General features: G+C 46.1%; 1 protein-coding gene across 2 annotated transcripts; it reads left to right on the forward strand.

Annotated features, from left to right (window-relative positions):
- Positions 1–328: 328 nt before the first annotated feature.
- LOC142589698 (BTB/POZ domain-containing protein KCTD9-like) lies at positions 329–17,888 on the forward strand. Of its 2 annotated transcripts, none has more exons than XM_075701243.1 (11): positions 329–586; positions 910–1,031; positions 1,456–1,502; positions 3,657–3,744; positions 5,373–5,569; positions 6,308–6,375; positions 6,816–6,989; positions 8,189–8,338; positions 10,976–11,090; positions 15,520–15,653; positions 17,720–17,888. In XM_075701243.1, the coding sequence occupies exons 1-11, from the start codon at positions 482–484 to the stop codon at positions 17,765–17,767; spliced, it is 1,248 nt and encodes a 415-aa protein (XP_075557358.1). In that variant the 5' UTR covers positions 329–481; the 3' UTR covers positions 17,768–17,888. The 2 variants fall into 2 exon arrangements, with proteins under 2 accessions (XP_075557358.1, XP_075557359.1); XM_075701244.1 differs by having other exon boundaries at positions 331–586; positions 6,846–6,989.
- The last annotated feature ends 2,086 nt before the right edge of the window (positions 17,889–19,974 follow it).

The raw sequence follows: 19,974 nt of genomic DNA on the forward strand, positions 1-19,974 counted from the left end.
ATACAAAACAATGTCGCTTATGAGATTGACAATACGCACAAAGCGACGCGGGCATTGCTACAATCGCTACGATCCCTGAAATCGACTGACCGGCCTCAGTGACTGGTTATAGGCGTTAAGTGATAGAGAACCACACCTGTTCACACTGAGAGTACCTTCTTCCCTCCCTGTCCTTTCTTTCTTTTCATCCTTCTCCCGTGTGGGGTAGCAAACCGGACGTGCATCTGATTGACCTCCCTACCCTTCCTTCCTTCTTTTCCTCCTCCTCCTCCTCCACGCAAGCCCTGTGCCCCACCCGCTCTCGGAGACCATAATAGAAGTGCGTGAGAGAGCCAAACTGTCATCATCACCACAATCTCCGCGCGCGATTTCGAAGGGTTGTCGCGTGCTGTGGTGCTCCTGTGTGCAGCCGTTCTATAGCACCGTTCTGTGGATCTTTTACAACGCTTTTTACTTGTGGCTTTCGATCAAGCTAAGCGACATGTCGAATGCTAAACGACCGCGAACTGATGAAGATGCAGATCCCGACGCGAATGACTCGAAACGAATTCTCGTCTACCGCAACGGAAACAACACTGAATGGCAGGTAGGTAGTAATATTCGGTTTGGAGTCTTTGGATTAATTATATGTCACAGTGGGTGGGGGGGGGGGGGAGGTATACACATCTATGTACTTACATGACAATTCCAACTATTCATTTTATTTCTTTTTATTTTTTTGCGGTAAGTCAAAGAAAGTCTTAGACCTTGTGGTAAATGAAAGACGTAGGCAAAATTTAGCAAGGGCTTGACAAAGTTCGTGAGTACTCCCGGTGGTTGCAGTTTCTTTTTCGTAAGGGCTGCACGTTGTATGCGCGCATACGTCGTCTTGTGATTTGTACGCCATTCTTCACTTTATCGTGTGTGAAGGTGTTCACCGTCCCGACTTCTCTGGACAAGCTGCTCGAGGAGATCGGTGCCAAGTTCGGCCTTCAAGCGAAGCGCCTTTTCACCAAGAATGGCGGCGAGATTAGAAGCATCGACGAGCTGAGGCAAGTCCTCAGATGCCACTCGCGTTAACCCTAGTGCCTAAGTGGATTCAGAGCGTTGCATAGTCTGCAGGCAATACAAGGCGCTGCATTTCGCCCTGCAAATCAATCACTCAACCAATCAATCAATCAACCAATAAATCAACCAATAAATCAAATCAATTTCGCTCATAGCGATTCCTTGTTCTTGCTCAATCTTCACAGCAAGACCCCTCAATTTATAGTTCGCACCGCTCAGTATAACATGACAAATGCCGCGAACAACAGTACTAAGCGTAATTTTGAACGGTACGGACCATAAAATGGCGATCTGTTGCGAATTTGAGGAATATTAGAGCAGCGGCAAGCACGAAACTGCTTTATTTTACGTGCATGTAGCGTGTAGAGCTACAATCGTTGACTTACGGCAAAATTCGGTGCCTTTCAGGAATATGGACGTCCTCTACGTGTCGTCAGGCGGTGACTTCATTTCTGGTAAGCTGCAACTCGTCTGCGATTCTTTCTGGATTCTCGCGAAGGAAGAAGATCAAATTTATTTTGCATTGGTAGTCTTAGGATACCGAGCGCTTACAGTCACCGAACTTGCCTAACTCGGTGCCATGCCTAAGAAATCAGTACCAGCTCCTCCATACAGCGTTTTCTATTAAATAAATAAATAAATAAATAAATAAATAAATAAATAAATAAATAAATAAACGACGATTACGGTACTCCCTAAATAGAAATTTGAGTGCAGCTCTATACGTCGTTTCATTTCGCGGCATAATGCCTGGCGAGGATGATCTGTCTCGTGTGGCACGTTGCAAATGGAGCGAAGTCTGGCGCGACAGCCTCCCTAATCGGGAGATCACGAGAGGCAGCGCACGGGTGACACGTGGGCGCGACTCACAGCAGCAACCGCAGACAGATCTCCGCTCAGGCAGCGTTTTGTTTCCAAACAGCCGATGCTTGCTACTCTGGCGCCATCTCGTAGCCATCGTCGCCACAAAGCGTGTCTTGCGCGGCATTACGCTTTTCTTCTCACGCTTTCGCCATACCCTCCTCCTCCCCTTTCCGCCTCATGGTTCCGCTGCACTCTCCTCCTTCGCTTTCCTCCTCGCGCTTTCTTTGCTATCGCCGTCTCTCATCCCCCGCTGCTCTCCGCGTTCGCTTTCATCTTTCGCTGTACTCATTCGCTCGGGTACGAGATACAACACCGACATTCGCCGTAGGATCGGGCGCCTAAGGGCTGCGCTTTAAAATTCCTAGAGGAAAGTCTGGGAAGAAGACCGTCAATGAAGTCAGATAAGGCTTAAGAGAAATCACTTGTTGAATTGAAATGTGCAAATTATAAGCAAAAGAAAAATCAGAATGGACGAAGCGATAACTTACCGCAAGTGGGAAGCGAACACACCATGTTCCACGTTGCGCGTGCGTTGGTTGACCGATAAGGGGTGTCCAAATCCACGCCCCAGTGGTGGCGCCCTCTGGATAAATGTTTCAGATCTTGAAGGCTATGCTTCTGCTGGTTGCACGCGGTGGAAGTGATTGCGGGAGCGGAAACACGTCATAGACGTCGGCTTTTGGACACCGCCTATTAAGCATCCTCAGTAGCCATCCTCGCGTCCACTTTGTCGGGTATTCGTGTACGTGCTCAAGAATATTGCCGGCTCCAACTAAATGCTCGCCCCCTAGGGGCCGCGCCGAGAAAGAGCCCATCCAGGTTCAAACTTGAAAGGAAAGAGGGCCTCCTATCACGGCATGCGTTGGGTGTCTCGTATTTCTCAAATCGTCTTGATGCAGCCGCCTACTAGCCCAAAAATGAAAAATACGAATGTCGAAAGTCTTGTTCTGTGCGGTTATGCGTGTCATCGCGGTGGATAGACAGCAATGGAGGATTTCATCTTTTCGCGAAAGAAGCAGACGACGTGCATCGGAGAGCAACTTGAATAAGAAACTTCGCATAGGGAAAAGTTGGCTTATATTATATACAGGTTCGTTCGGCACACTTCATTCGGGCCAATGAAGCCCACGAATGCAGGCAAAGTTCCTGGAGCAGCCAGTCGCGCGGCAATTTTGTATGTATCGCGAGCTTCTTTCACACTCGGAAAAACTTTTATTTATTTATTTATTTATTCATTTATTTATTTGACGATACCGCCAGCTGCTTTTTGGCAGCCAAAGTAGGGGTGCTAAACACAGAAAGAAGCGGGACACTTTACAAGCAAAGATAGTACAAGCAAAATGTAGGACGCATTGAGCAACAGAAAGCTTTATCGGCAGTTTTCATGTTGCGCTACAATTCTCTTATTCACACTTTTAACCTAAATATAATATTTGAGAAGTTGAATAATTCATTGAGACTAAATGTAATTAGGCGGAATGAGTATCTAATCGAGTAATAAATAATCTGAGTATCTCCAAGCGACGGCAAACAACATTACCTTGGTTCTGTCCCCCTATGTGGCACTTGAATATTTAAAAAAAATCTTGTTGCATGATAGTTGGGGCGCCCTACGTATTTGCTTCGACTCGTAAATGTCAGTGTGGAGTGCTGTTGCCCTCAGTAGAAATAAAGCCATGGGGCCGTAGGTTGAAAACATTAAAAGAAATCTTAGTCTTTGCTCTTTGTCTTTTATTGTTCTTTAGCGCCAGCAATGCCGGTGCCTTCTCTGCCGCCTGGCAACTCGGAGTGGGTTCTCCTCAATGTGGGCGGGCAGTATTTCGCCACCACCAAGTGAGTGATAATTCTTTTGTGATCCGCCATAGGCATGTAACTGTGGTAGTTTACCGGGAAATGATGCTTGTGTGAGAGGGTTGCCAAAGGTCTGGATGAGTAGGTATGTTTACTATTTGTATTATTTTAGCGGCGCATATTGATGGCGGATACGGGGGAACCCTTCATCCTCTCTCTCTCTCTCTCTCTCTCTCTCTCTCTATATATATATATATATATATATATATATATATATATATATATATATATATATATATATATATATATATATATATATCCGCGTTCCTGCTTTTCGTGCGTGAGATCGAGCCAACACCTTCGGCTCACTCTCGCAAGCTTCCACCCACAGCATACGGCGTGCGGCCGCGATGTTATCGCGCTTGGACTTTTTACGGAACATCACGGCGCCGGTGACGCCGGCAGCAGAAATGCGCCTGCAGTGTCCATATGTTTACTATCGCAATAGTACAATACTTAACATAATCAATAGAACTCTAATAGAATAATACGACCCTTATAACCAACTCTTCCGGCCCGAATCTTATCAGCCGGCAACAGTAATAGATGTTACACCATAAATCGCAGCATATTTCATTCGTATTAATTCTGCTATTATCAGACGAGAGAATTACCGCGTTTTATATGTATTTGGACAATGAAATTATAGTTGTCCCGTATCAGTAAAGCCTCCTGTTGAATAAATATATCTGCTTCGTGCAGTTGAATTCGAGGTCGACTTGAAAGATATTTGTTGCAATTGAGAAAGTTAAATGCTAGCAAACGTAAGAAGCATAACCTTCATTTTGGACCTCATAGACTAAGAACAATTGCCGAAAATTGGTACGTTAAAAAAATTTAAGCACGAAGTTTACAAATCGATAACGCAACACCAAAAGCAGCAGTCGCAATAGTACAATGGCCGATGTCCGGTAAAATTAGTATTAAATTTATTATATTTATAAATTGCATCTGTTAGACAATCTGAAAAGAAATAAATGTGACATATCACTGTGTTTAAATGTTAACGATGGTTTTCGAAAGTCTCTCAACTGCACACCGCTCGCAAATTAGAGGTGTAGTCGAGGGCCGTGCATGATACGCCAATTTTGTCCGCTTTAGATTTATTAGCTAGTGCTGTCTACATATTTGTGAGGTCGTTATCTATAATACTGACTTACAGGGTTGATAACCTAGTGCTTGATGTTTTTTTTTTCAATTTCGCCCATCTCAACATTTTTCTTTAATAGCTGACCCCCTAACAAAACAAAAAAAAGGAATTCTACTTGGTAAAGATATTATAGATTTTACATTCTTTTATACACGACAAACTTAATAATGATCAGTGCAGTGTGTGGCGAGAAAAAAAAACGATTTCTCGCTTCCTTTCCATTTGGATAGGGTCACCCGAGCTTAAGCATCCCCTCTAAACTAGAATACTAGAACTAGAATACTAGAATACTAGAATAGACCATGCAGGGCAGAAAGGAAGGGACCGGCGCCTGTGTGCTCGTCTTCTGTCCTCGTCTATTGCGCCTTGCTCTTCGCTCATTCAAGCATGAACCAACTAGCCCAAGCAAGAGCTTTAGTTGAGCACACCTCTAAACTATAGCCGCTCTGTCTTTTTCCAGGACCACGCTCACTTCTTCGGATCCCCGTTCCAGGCTCGCCGGCATCTTTTCCCAGGGACCAAACGCAGCGTACTTGACTGTCAAGAGGGACACGCAGGGCGCTTACATGTTCGACCGCGACCCGGTTTATTTCAAGCCACTGCTCAACTATCTTCGCTACAAGAAGCTCGTGCTCGACAAGGGGGTGTCGGCAGCAGGTGCGCGTTCATTCTCTTTCCGGCACATCCCATGGATGCCATGTGGATATCATTTTTCATTTTTTTTGGGGGGGAGTGGGGGGTGGGAGGCACTGGTTAAGGCGAACCAAGCAACGCATTACCGTTATCGCTTTACATAAACGACATATAGAACAAATGGAAAAGTTATAGTCTGGCTAAAAGAAAAATATAGAAATCGCGATTGAGAAGAGTGAACGAGAATGAATTTAAGTAAAATATGCTCATACAGCCCGACATAGTATAGGCAGGAATATGAACGCGCGCGCACAGCACACACAGACACAGAACGAAGCGCCTCGTCTTACGGATAACTAACGCCTATGGACCATATCCATATTGGGTGACATACGCTTAATTGTAACTCGCACACACAGGTCAGATCCATCGTCAGGCTCCATATTCACAAAAGAGCTGCTGCGCAGGAATTGTTCGCAAAGAGAAATTCCAGCCAATCCTGATGCTGCACATATTATTTTAGCGAAGGCGGCAGGGCAGGGTCGAAGTGGATTTGGGAACGATTAGCTTTGTGAATTTGGCGCCAGATTCGCATCGGCGTAACGCCGCATTCTCCAGTAAATGCGCGTATGGGGTGGGTCTACGTCAAGGCTGCTTTTTCTTATTTGTCCTGTCCCATTACGTGTGTACAGTACCTACAAAATTGTGTTCACTCGAGTTTTTCGAAAGTTAATTATCTCAGAAGAACCTGTTCTGTTGCAGGTGTTCTGGAGGAAGCTAAGTACTTTGGGATCGAGAGCCTGGTCGAAGACCTCGAAGCCCTCAGCAAGGTGACACACCTGTGATTGGCGCGCTGCGTTGCTCGCAGGTTGTGACGCAGTGCTTCAACACGCCGCACGCTATGAGTATTCAGTTAAAGAGACGTTCAAGGAAAACACACCCGCCGCTGCAGCGCAGTGAGTGTGGCATATCGCGGCTGAGCTCGGGGACCCGGGTTCGACCCCGGCCGCGTCGGTTGCATTTCAATGACTAGACGCGCAAAAAAAAAAAAAATGCTCGCGCACTTAGATGTAGGTGCACGTTAAACCCGCGAGCTCTAGCTCGTCGAGATCGGCATCGCAGCGCCATACCCACTGTGCGGCGGGTTCTTCAAAGTCACGAAGCCGTTTGAATGCGGAAAGACGAAGGCAATGTTGTAGGTGCATGTTGTACCACTGCTCGTCGCTTGCCAGTAGCTCCATAGTTCGCCCTGGTAACTTTTTTGTTGTAGGGAGCCCTTTTCGACGGTAACGACTCGCAGGAGGAAAAGAGAACCGGCAACAACAACGACGCCCAGCCCGGTCTCGGTCTGAGTCCTGGAGAGCGCGGAGGAAACCGGCCGCTTACTCGGGATGACGTCATATACGCCACTGCGAGGATGCCCGTTGCCGACATTCGTTTCCAGGTATGTATACATGCTTTTTTTTTTTTTGCGAACCATAGGTGGCGGAAGGATCAACAGTCGTCGAGTAAGGGAGGTCTTCCGTGGAGCTATAGCGTTAGTAGAGCCTTGTTGAAACGCAGGCTACAGAGACATTGCTTGTTCGATAGTTGCAGATAACTGCAAAAAGAAGTGTCCACGTTCCTGTGAACCTCGGTTTTCTTCCGACAAGCACGGAATGTTGCCTCAACAGGAGCGCTAGGCATACACGTGACTCTCAAGGCAGAACCGCTGCCTCGCTCGTGCGCTCAAGCTTGCTGCAGATGTGCTATTTACCGGTTGATTAGTTAATTAGTGAATAATGAATGAATGAATGAATCACTTAACGAACTAATTAATAGGAATGATACAAGCCTGAGGGCTCAAGGATGAGGGCAAGGCAATATTATAAAACACGAGACAGAAGGAAAGAAAAATCCTGAAAACAGTCATAGTGATAGCGGACCTCAATATGAGAAACTGCTACATGCGCCAAAGTCAACTTCACAGGAAAATAGTGCAACTCGCTGCACTTGCCCTGTAAGCGGAAATACATATATGTACATACATGTACGCAATTAGATGTTAAGCGAAATGACAAATATGAAATTCGAAAAACTGATGTGACGTTGAAAAATAAAAGAAACAGTGTAGAAAGAAGTTTAGGCAATAGCGTTCAGGTGTTCGATGGAGAGCCGGCGATCAGGTAAGAGATTATTCCACTCACTATTTTTATATACACATGCTTTCAATGCCAATGATGATTATAACAGGAGAGCGAACAGTCAAATAGAAATTGCATCAAAGTCGATCAAAGCATTGGGAAGAGGTGCGTGGTCGGCATGAACAGAAATGCTTTCCATTAATGTAGATTGTAATGGTGGTCCAAATTTCCAGAGTCCCCCACTACGGCGTGCCTCATTTTCATATCGCGGTTCTGGCGCGTGAAACCCCACAATTTAATTATTCCATGCAGTCGTCTGCTCACTTTACTAATATATCTTTAATGAATGCTAGCTGTAGATTATGGCACTGAATGCAGACGAATGCATTACAGTGACATTTGTGCTACCACAAATGATGACGGTAAATTGAATAGAAACGAAACAAAAAGAACTCCCCTACGATGGATTGAATAGGCAAAGCCCGGCGGACCAATCAAAGTGCCGTACTCGCTAACGCAGGCCGCGGACTTCACGGGCGCCGACCTCTCGAGCTTGGACCTGCACCGAATCAACTTCAAGTGGGCCAAACTGCGCAACTGCAACCTGTCCCACACCAACCTCAGCCACTGCTGCTTCGAGGGCGCCGACCTGAGCGGAACCAAGCTCGAGGTGACCACGGCTGTGCACGGGTTTCGCCGCGTGTGCGCAGAGTGCAACACCGCAGCTCGAAAATTAAGGGACGCTTCGAAACGTCAGAAAAGTTCCGATCGTAATCGAAAACTATCATTGAACAGCCGGAACACTTCTAATATCGAGTTTAAATAGGGAACATCCTTCTGCTGACAAAGGTGTAGGAAAAAAGGAAATCGGGAAAGGCGAGTTGAAGAAAAGAAGGAAACAAAGAAGTTATAATTTTGAAAAAAAAATTTTAGGGGTGGTAACGTGCAAAAGCAAATAAGTTTTAGCACATGTAAACGTCATCACAGTGGTTTAGGAGCTACGCGATCATGTTAGCAAGCACGATCGAGACTGCGGGTCGGATTCCAGGTCGCGGTGACATCATTACTGCAGGAGCCGAATGCAAAAAAATGTAGATGGCAGATACCACGCGCATGGGTATGTGGGTGATAAGCGAAGCCTTTGTTATGCTTACCGAAATGTGGTCACATCTTATTCTTCCTATACTACTATATTATTCTGTTATAGGTACCTCAACACACCTATAATAGATTTCTCACCGCACTCTCTGGTCCCAGTCTGCTGCCTTCCTTCTTTTACGCACTGGCCTGCTTACGTTGCCGACTTCGTCTCCCCTAGCTGTAGCTGACTTGTTCAATTTGCTACTGCCGACTTCCGTTTCCATTATCTGCAGCTGACTTGTTCAGTTTGCTGCTGCCGACTTCCGTTTCCCTTATCTGTAGCTGACTCGTTCAATTTACTGCTGCCGACTTCTTCCCATTTTGCCCCTTGCTTGGCTTATCTGTCTTGGCACCTAACCACCGGCGAATACCGATTCCGTACTGTAGGCCATGTATGCTCACATGCCTAGTGTCACATGCTTATTTGCACGTACCCTAATGCCCCAAGTTGTCTATTCTGGCACACACTCAGTGGCACTTGCTCGGACCCAGGTTTCCGTCGGTTCGGGCGTATACTCGGTGGCATGTCTCCAATGACGCATACCCAACGCCACAAGCTGTTGTATTATCAGCAACACAGTAGCCGGCATCCTGGAAGCGATAGAAGAGGCAAAGAAAAGCTTCACTTTTAGACGCGAGAGTGTACCATGTTTCCGGAAAACGTTAAGTAAGGCCAGGTGGTCAAATTAATTCGTAGTCCTCAACTACGGTGCCTCTCGTAGCCTTAATGAAAGTAGAGAAAGGACACATGACTCACGTTCTCATTAAAATCAAGAGGGAGAGAGCGACAATGAATTAGGAGATGAAAGGTAGAGATGTTAACCAGAGCAGCCGTCCGGTTGGCTACTCTATAAGGGGGGAGGGGGAAACACGATATTAAATATAACGCCTGCCCGAATACGTTGAAAACAAGCAACGACCACATTCTCTAATACGATCACCATGTTAACATCCAGAGGAAGGAATGCAACTCGGCAGGTGGTGTAAGAAATAACCTGTAATTTATCACAGCGATGCTTTCTTTGCTTCATCTCCGGGTCCTAGTGGTCGTAGAATTTTGCTCGCCTAGCAGCTAGACGATATAACTTCTGGTTGTTTGTATGCGCCTCTGGGTGTGTGCCACTGTGTCCGTGCCCGAATAGACAACTTGGGGCCACCGGCAATCTACCCATTCTCGGCCGATTCCTCAGAATTGGTACGTGCCAGCTGTGACGAAAGTGCTAAAGAGATGCTAAACATATTTGCATATCTGTCGTACTTATCAGTGTATACACCTCTCAACAGCGTGCCGTCGACAGGCATCATACACCGCCTCTTCCCTCGTGACACAGACTGCTTGCAGCCAAAGCTGAAGCTGTCCTTGTGCCATCTACTATCGCTGCCAACTCGCTAACTGAGAGAAGCTTCGCGTCATTTAGATTGCAAGTTCCGCGGGGCCTGTGGAAGTTCATTGTTATGTAATGGGTGCAAGGGGAATGAAAACGCCTGTGGATGACGGTATAGAATCATATCATCATCAGCAGCAGCCTGTTCTTACGTTCACTGCTGGACGAAGGCCTCTCCCAGCGATTTTGCCTCTCCCAGTGATTTCCAATTACCCCTGTATTGCGCTATAGCTGTTTCCAAGTTGTGCCTGCAAATTTCGTAATTTCGTTACCCCACCTAATTTTCGGCCTTCCTCGACTGCGCTTTCCTTCCCTTTCTGTAACCCTAATGCTCCAAATGGTCCACCGTTTATCTGCCCTACGCGTTACGTAGCCTGCCCAACTCTATTTTTCTGCATTCCAAATATTTTCCATTATTCCCAAGTAATATAATGTGCATATGATAAATGAAACCAGGAAACTTGGAGACGGCCTTTGTTTTTCACGGAACATAGAATAGGTGAACGATGAAAGCCTTACATTCTTTCCCTGCATCAAGTGCTGTCTGGAGATAACACCTAGGAAGTACATCGTGAACAAAACTTATTTTTTTCTCTCTCTCTCATTGATGCGTGCGTTTCCTCCGTTCCAGGCGAAATCTATCTATCTCCGTTATCGGTCGTTACGAGGTCTGCACCTTGCCATTTGAATGTTCAAAGATTACTGACAACAAATATGATAAGGATGATGATGACCTTTCCAGGTTCTCCTCGTTTATGCCTGCGTTGCCCCTTTTTTTCCAGAGAGCTCAGCTTCTCGGGGCAAAGTTGAACAACGCTAACCTGTCGGGAGCCAACATGAATCACTGTGTTCTGGGACAACAAGGCGATATCGCTTCCAACAGTGCTAACCTCGAAGGTACGCCACTTGCTTCGCTGGGGCCTGCTGCATTGCAAGTTTTAATGCGTTAGCATTAAACGTGTCGAAGTGAGCTCTTGAACGACACGTACTTTGCAATGTGATGAACATGGTATAAATCGTGGATCCGGGGCCTCATAGAGGTGCGACAGAATGCTGACGCATTTATCTCACATTTACCGCTGGATCACCATTGAATCTTGTTGCTGATGTCGTCCCATCCCCCCCCCCCCCCCCCTATTGCTGACTTTCTTTCATTCTAATGCCCTTCGTGAAGTTTGTTCCTAACCGCCACGATGGGGCTAATAGCAGTCTGCTGCTCAGTGCCAGGTCGAGGGTTTGATTCCCAGCCGGGCTGGCTGCATTTTGACGGGGGGCGAAATACAAAAACTCTCGTGTGTCTGGATTTAGATATACGTTAAAGAATGAGAGATGACGAAAATAAATCCGAAGCCCTCCACTGCGGTTTCTATACATTATCCCATATTGCTGCTTTGGGACATGAACTTTATTGAATGAGTGAATGAACGAACGAATGAATGAACCATTCAATCAAATTCTTGTCTTGCACTTTTTAAACCCAACTATGTGGCTATAGCCATGCTGAAATGAATACTAAAAAGAGACATAAAGTTAAGATGTGAATTACGCTCCTGAAACACTAACGGGACGACTTTTACCCGTTGGAGAAGCTTAATTGGCAAGCCAGGAAAGACGCAGAAAACGGTAGACGTGTCGTGAAGGCGTCTTGAAGTTCCCGCATCGGCTGGCCGTGACGTAATTAAATTAGACATCGTTTGCTCGGGTCTAGTAATTTGTTTATCGGTAAAGAAGCAGCGCGTTGGCTCTTTAAATGTAGGCCGTCTAAGGTTGCCGTGCCTTTTTAAGGCAATGTTTTGTAGGAGGGGCTTTTAATAAAAAAAATTCCACTGACCCACTTCCTGTGGGCTTTCTCTACATAGTTGCCACTGAGAGCCATGCACTCCTGGCATCGTTTTACGCAGCTGTGGATATTACTCTTGGAGCATTACACAACCTGATACTACTCTGTGTCATCGCATTGGAGCCATGACAGAACCTGAGCGATGAGCATGTCATCGTCAGGAAACTTCGTGCTTTTGAAAAATAACTTCCTATATTTGAAGAGGTTGAAATTTGAGGATGCAAGGTTGGGAGTTCACGGCAAATGGTGAGGAATTTCATATCTACGGAAACAGTATAAAGGTTATAAACAGGGATAAGGTGCCCCAGAAAGGCTGGCCAACGTTTCGATAGGAGGAGCTATCTTCGTCAAAGGCGGCCTCGTCGTCCTCGGCGTGTTAGTTTTAAAGGGTTAGTAGAGTGACGTCACGTGCTGTTGTTGTCGGTGGCGGCTGGTTGTAAAGGGAGAGGCTTCAAAGAGAATGGGCGCTGTCGCCTGCCGTCTACGGGAGCGTGCTTCCATATGTGCAACATGCTAATTGTGAGCACGATCATTGCCTTGCAAGATCGGGACGCCTTTTCACAGCACGCCATGCTTGGTGAGTTTGATGGCTTCCCCTAATTTTCTAAGCAAGTTAACATAATAGGTCTCCGTCACGGTGACACTTTTCAGCAGGAAATTTGTGATTGCCACTTCTTGCTGATCTCAAAAAAGAAAGGAGAGGTGAGCATCACTTTGCTAGCTGAAAGTTGCACGCGTGCCTTTTTGGGGGGTGGTGAGCCAAAGTAGTTACATTGTTTAAAGTGGAATTTATTTTCTAATTCATAACAATAAATCCATGTTTCATCGAGTGTAATCAATTTTCCAAAAATAAACCATCTTTGTTTTTTAAAGCATGTAGCCAAACGTTCGCTGCTGCAGGTTACTCGATGCTCCTTGCGAAAAGCAGAAAACAAGCTATGGGAACCCAACTCACCGACACCTTTCGCATGTGCAGGTGTTCGCGAATAATATTATCTACGCACAATACACTGTTCGTGAGCATTTATGCTAGTTTTTGAATCGCTATGCGGTAATGTTTCATTTTTGTAACGGCATCCCCATCGATGGTTGAACGAGGTCGACCGGGAGTGCTTACTGTTTCGACTAAGTTCCATCCACATTTGAACTGCCGATGCCAGCATTTAATGACGCCACACGATGGGGCATCTGTCCCACACACCATCGTTATTTCTTGAAAAATTTGGTGGTATGTGTTAACTTTCAAATTCAGAGTTAATAACTGCCCTGTGCTCCAGTGGCTCCCAGTTTCCACCTTCCTCACTCCTCAGACCGGCTAAAAAGAAACGTAGCTGTTAGGAAAGAGCTGAAAACTTTTCGCTGACCTATAGAGACGTATAGGCCACAGCCTAGCACTGTGTCAAATTTACTTGGTGCACACTAAAGAGCAGTGGGACAGGGAAAATCTTTATTCAACAGCCCTCGTAGCTCTTAGTGAGGCCCTCATCATGATCGATCCTCCTCACCGCAGCCTCTTTCCACTCTTCTCTTCCCCTCTCCGTGCTCTCGGCAACTAGAAATGCCACTTGCCTATCCCTTGGTGATGGCCCATTTGCCAGGGTGCTGTTATTTTTTTGTCTTTAACTGTGAAACTTTCTTTCAGTTCCCTCGTTTTGCGGATGTTGGCTGCTGGCTACTTTGGTCTTGTATGATTAGTGGGCACCGAATGGAGTGCAAATCAGCGCCGAATATCGTGCAAACTGGGTGGCCCATGGCGGCAGGTTATGTATACGTAAGAGCGGACGCGAACTCCAGCACAAACACACCGTTATCGTCATGCCGTCAGGGCCATTCCGTCGTCGCAATTTCATTGCCTGCATTCCATTTTCATCATTCCTTCGTTGTCATGCGATCATCGTTCCGTTTTCTTCACTATATCGTCCTTATTTCGTTGTCGTTTCATCTTTATCACGCCGCTGTCATCGTCGTTCCGTCGCTCTCAATTCCATCGCCATCGTGCCACCGACGTCACCCCGTCGTCATTCCAGCTTCTATATCCCATTGTCGTCATGCCATCGTCATGGTTACTGCATCATCAGCTCATTGTTGCCATACCATCGTCGTTACGCACTGGTCGCCATTTCACTGTCGTCATATTACATCGACGTGCCGTCGTCGTCATTCCTTCTTCTACACTGGATCGGGGTCTTGTGACTGTTGTCACCTACATCGTCATCATATGTTCTTCGTCATTCTAAAGCACCAATGAAATCTAAGCTTAAACTTATTCTCTCAGTCTGCGGCATCTGTGCAATTTTTAATTCTTTGGCAAACTCCCCAGCCCTGTCACGCGAAGCCTTGCATCTGCAGAAAAATGCTTAGCAAAGTTAAGGCATTTAGTCGTTATGATAGTGTAAATGTACATGACTGGTAGCTTTTAATCGATCAGGGACTATTTAAAGCAAATAATAAAATAAAGAAGAGAATACCCATAAATATGGATAGGGCTTCTTAGAAAATACATAGGGAAAGTTATAGTAGGGTTAGGCCAAATAAAATTTAGGGGTGGGTCAACTCGAAATTTGGGGTCGGGTTAACTTGAAGTTCGGAGGCGGGCCAACTGAAATTTGGGTGTAGGCCAGCTTGTAATTTGTGGTTAGGTCAACTTGAAATTTGGAGGCGGGCCAACTTAAATTTAATGGTGGGCCATCTTGAAATCTGTGGGTGGGTCACTTAAGATTTAGGGGCGACTGAAATTTGGGCGTTGGGCAAGTTGAATTACGGGTGTGGGCCAACTTGAGATTTTGGGGGAGGGCCGAGTGGCCGACTAAAGGCTGCTGAGCGTCCTTCTGGTTATGAACACCTCGCGGGCAAGAGAGGGCGTTGAGACACTTGGCGCGTTTTCATTGGGCCTCACCGAGGCACAGTCAGCACGCAGAACTGCACGCAGAACTGCGCGCTGACCTCTGATGCAATGGTACAATGGTGCAACGGCACCATTTTGACCAAAAGCTTCGGTCCCGTGTAAGTGCCACAACTCGTCAAAACTGCGGCCCTTGCACGAGCCTATGTGGTAGCTTCTGATTTGAGAAGCCTTCCACGTAATAAGTGTGTCATATAATGTGACTAAAACCATCGGTGGCATGTGCAAATGTCTCCTGCATATTTTATCTGACGCGCTATTTTTATTGGCCAATGCGGGCAGTGGGAGGTCGAGCCTGCGTAGCATTGCCTGGTATATGTATGGAACAACGTGTATGCATCTGTGATTATGCCACCGCCGATGCCTTTAGTACTAGCCCAAGATAGCAACAATACTTTGGTGCGTTCTCGTTAAACTCATCCTCACAAGATGGCGCTACCAGCTCTGCTACTCGCGTCTGCGTCTCCCGCATTCCGTAAACGGTGACACGTTGTGCCGTGTAGGAACATGTGACGCTCATCACTGTCTCTTTCCCTGACAAATGTCCGAATAAACTGACTGACCCGTTGAAACCGGCGTCACAGGGGCCAACCTGCAGGACGCCGTGCTGGACGGGAGCAAGATGTACGGCGTCAATCTCAAGGGGGCGCTTCTGAAGAAAGCCAGCATGGTAGGCTGCGACATGCGCGGCGCAGTCCTTACCGACGCTACCATGGTGGTGAGTTACCGCTTGATTCCGATTTACAGTTCATAATAACCGGCACAGGCACTGTATGATCTTTCCCTAGGCATCTCTGAGGCCTTACCATGACTTCCTGTACACTACCCTACTCGTGCACTATCTCACACGTATATTACGTACCCTACTTTGCACATTGTAGCACTATGTTTTACCATATTATAACGCTCCACATGCGCTAGGTGTTCTAGACTCCCTTTACGGAATACCGGTTTTCCAGAGGTGTATGGTGTACGCAACCAGCAGCGTTAGTGGCGCTGTCTTGTGGTGCACATTTCGACCATAGGAGGCATAACACGGGTTCAGAGATTAGGCGGCGCGCTGTAGGACTCGAGGAAAGTGTGTTGGGAGGCTAGTTGGTAAGTCATTTTCTGGGAACGTAAACTGCGCTAGGGACGAGACACCAAAGTAGAAGACAGGCCTAGTGCAGAATGCTGCCTCTTCAAACAATGCGCATGCGCAAGCCCAATTATAACCACGTGACCATAGAATACGCCCTCGCCAAGCCCCTATCTACCGAAAAATCAAGGCCTTTCTTGAAAGGATACACTGATGGTTCGCTGGCGCACCTATCTGGGCCATGTCTTGCTATCAAGGAAGGTTCCAAGATTTCACGTGCCTTTTGGTGCTTAGCTCGCTCTAACACCCTCGTTCTATCGAACATTGGCTTGCACTTCTTCACACATTACCTACAATGAACTGGCAGGTCATTTCCGCTGCCATCTTCTAGTGAGTTAAAGTGTTCCATTAAAAGCTTATTAATACCTATTCCGGCTTGCCCCACACTGAACATTCCACAGGTCAGCAGAAACTCGTTCTCTACCTGTGTTCTACACAGCACATACGTGCGCCTGTGCTTCATGCCGCATCTTTCACTCTTGGGTCTATCTACGTTAAAAAGGGCGCATTAGCGCGACATCTTGCAGGGCGCTTAAAAAAATCACATGAACACCGAATTAATTTTCCGGCCACCTTTTTCATCCCATGCGAAACCTGATGGACTATATGGCATTACCTCAAACTTTCGCCTCTCTCTCTTTTCTGCTTTTTCAATCTCCGTGTCAGTGGTACGGTGGCATATGGCCTTCAGCAGCGTAATGCAAAAGGATAGACAGAAAGGATAGATAGCGCTCGTCCTGTCTGTTCCTTTCTGTGTCCATGTTCACTTCGCGCTACAAGCCAAGATCAGCAGCGACTCAGCTATAGCCTGGCGTAGGGCCTGCCGAACACCTATATTACGGAGACGTAATACCGGGGAGAAGAAACTAGTTTGGACCTTTAGGTTATATGACCTGGCAAGATATGACCTCAAGCATGACAACGCAACGCCCCACTTGACCAGCTTAGAGTCACATGAATCAAACGACAGAAGTGTCTTACTTAAACTAGGCGAGTAGGACCAACATAGATGATCCTTACGATCAACATAGGTGGGCTTACTTTCGACCTCATAGTCCGTGTCTTTAGATATGTGGGCGATTTTTTATTCGTCTTAAACACTAACTCCTGATGACCTTGAAGAGGTAGGGAAATACATTCATGAGTCCTTCTTGTCCACAGCCACCAAGTTGAAGTTTGCCTTTGAATTGCCCGAGAATGCTTCTTTGCAGTATCTATACGGTGATATATATATATATATATATATATATATATATATACACAGCAACTGTGATAGTAGAACAGCAGTGGCGGGTTTCTTACTAGTATGCTTTGGTTAGGCTAGAGGAATGTATAGCTTTCGTGAAATGTATACATATTACTCTGCACCTTAACCGTATGTGTCGTTTGGCTGTGTGATGCGGTGCCCATTGATATCTCTGCACTGCTTAATTCTGGATGGTGAGCAGGTACGAGATTTCTTTTCATTCCTTAGGGTTGTGTAACTTATGACACACCACAGGAACTTCCTTAAACAGCCTGTGGTAAGGTTGGTGGAAGCGGGCAACATAGCCAGTATACATTGGACAAGGACTGTATCGCTTGTCCCATTTTTATAGTTTAAACTATCCCTCCCTTGAGACAGCACGCACCTTTGAACTTTGCAGGACTGCAACTTGTCCAGCTGCAACCTGCAAGACGTGGTCCTCGGCTAGTGGCTGGCGACATGCGAAGCGTCTTCTCGCAATCTCGGCCGAAGAGAGGCACCACATCGCAATTATCTAAGTGAACCCGTCCGATTTATGGCGTAGACGAAACACCACGACTCCACTTGCCTTCTTTCCTTGTTTTCATTTTTAAAGCTTAGGGTGCAGCACGAACTTTCCTACGAAACTATCTATCTATCTATCTATCTATCTATCTATCTATCTATCTATCTATCTATCTATCTATCTATCTATCTATCTATCTATCTATCTATCTATCTATCTATCTATCTATCTATCTATCTATCTATCTATCTATCTATCTATCTATCTATCTATCTATCTATCTATCTATCTATCTATCTATCTATCTATCTATCTAACTGGACAGGACTGGACAGACAGAAAGGAACTAACTAACTAACTAACTAACCGTTTTTCCGCCAACTGGGTAGTCAATAGTCTAAAGGGTAGATCATCAGGGTGCTGTACTGAGGGGACATTGTTCGAAAGCAAACGCCGGCACAATTTTGGGTCACTCCATGAGTATGTGTCCCTGTTCAATGAACTTCTTTGATGCCAACTTGGCGGCTGGCAACAATGGACTCGAATGAACCTTTCGGACGCCAACTTGGTTCACTGGGTATGTGGCACTGCTTATGTGCCTCTCTTCAATGGACCTCTCCGAAGTCAACTTAGGTCGCTGGGTAAGTGCGGCCATAGGTATGGGCCGCTCTTGAATGTGCCTGTATGACGCCAACTTGGGACATCGGGAAGGCCCTGCTGGACATGTTCTTCACTGACCAAAAAAAAAGACAAAATTTGTCCGGTGTTGGGCGGAATCAAACACGCGTCATACATAATCAGTCATCTTAATGTATATTTACACACGCGCCACACGCGGACTTCGTGGCGGTGCCGCCAGGCGGCACAGCGTCATAAGATAACAGAATGAAGGGCAAAAAGAAAACGACTATCGATCGCTGTATTTTAACACATTGTGCATGCGAACACAAGAAAAAAAATCGTGAGCCATTCCACTGTGTGAAAGTGGATGACCAGCGAAGCTGTTTAGCGCACTAGAACTAAGTATATATATATATATATATATATATATATATATATATATATATATATATATATATGTATATATATATATGTATATATATATGATAATATATAGTTATCGCCCGTGTCGTAGTTTTGTGTTTTCCGCTGCCCTCGCCTTTATTAGTGGTCAATATGATATGTTTAGCACACGACAGAGAGGTGACTTCGAATTTTGAACAAAGGTACAAACATATTTATTGTCCGGATCTGTGGTCATCGTGAGCATGAGTGAGTGAGTGAGTGAGTGAGTGAGTGAGTGAGTGAGTGAGTGAGTGAGTGAGTGAGTGAGTGAGTGAGGAAACTTTATTGCAGGTCCGGCGAGGACGCGAACTCGTCACGCACCCGGCTTGTCCCGCGTCGGGACCGGCAGGTCTAGCCCACCGGCCCGGTCGCGGGCACGCCGGACGGCCAGGATTTGTTTTTCTAGAGCGGGGCTACGCAGAAGCGAGTCCACATTCACCACACACATTCGCCTTTCACCTCTGCTATTAAATCTGTCCTTCACTTAAGGCAACGAATGGCTCATTCCCCCGTAAACGCCGCCTCCCCATTGCTGCGACAGAAGTGAAATACTGCGCAGGAACGATAAGCGGCAACGGAGCCGGCCGTTGAAGACTACAACAAACGCGCGTTCAGTCGCACGAACGTGTTCGCGCGGTTGGCGCCGAGAATTTTTTAACGGGCCATTTTGAAAAAAAAGTTGTACAAAACATTTTTTTCTTCAAAAAACATTTGTATTTGCCCTGGCGCTTGGGACCTCTTTGGGTCCCCGGTGTGACAAGGGTAGTTCAAGTGCGCGTTACAGGTCCCGAGCCAACAGAGGTGTGTGCCATTGAGCTTGAACCTTTTTCTGCACTATCACCAGGACAGGCACACACGATGATGGTTTCTGCACACAGACGCCACAAAACCACGGATCTGAGCCATGTACAGGGTGCTTTTTTAGCTGTACTATATTTTTAAAATTAGTAAAATATAAATCACAGTATACGTTATGTTTACCATTCGAGTGTACAGATTGGCAGCCTCTAGATAAAGAGCAATTTCCGCAATTACGTGCGTAATTAGCCAAGTTACGGTAATTAACATTCTAATTATCAGCAATA

The sequence above is a fragment of the Dermacentor variabilis genome, chromosome 8, assembly GCF_050947875.1.
Source record: "Dermacentor variabilis isolate Ectoservices chromosome 8, ASM5094787v1, whole genome shotgun sequence".
Taxonomy (NCBI): Eukaryota; Metazoa; Arthropoda; class Arachnida; order Ixodida; family Ixodidae; genus Dermacentor; species Dermacentor variabilis.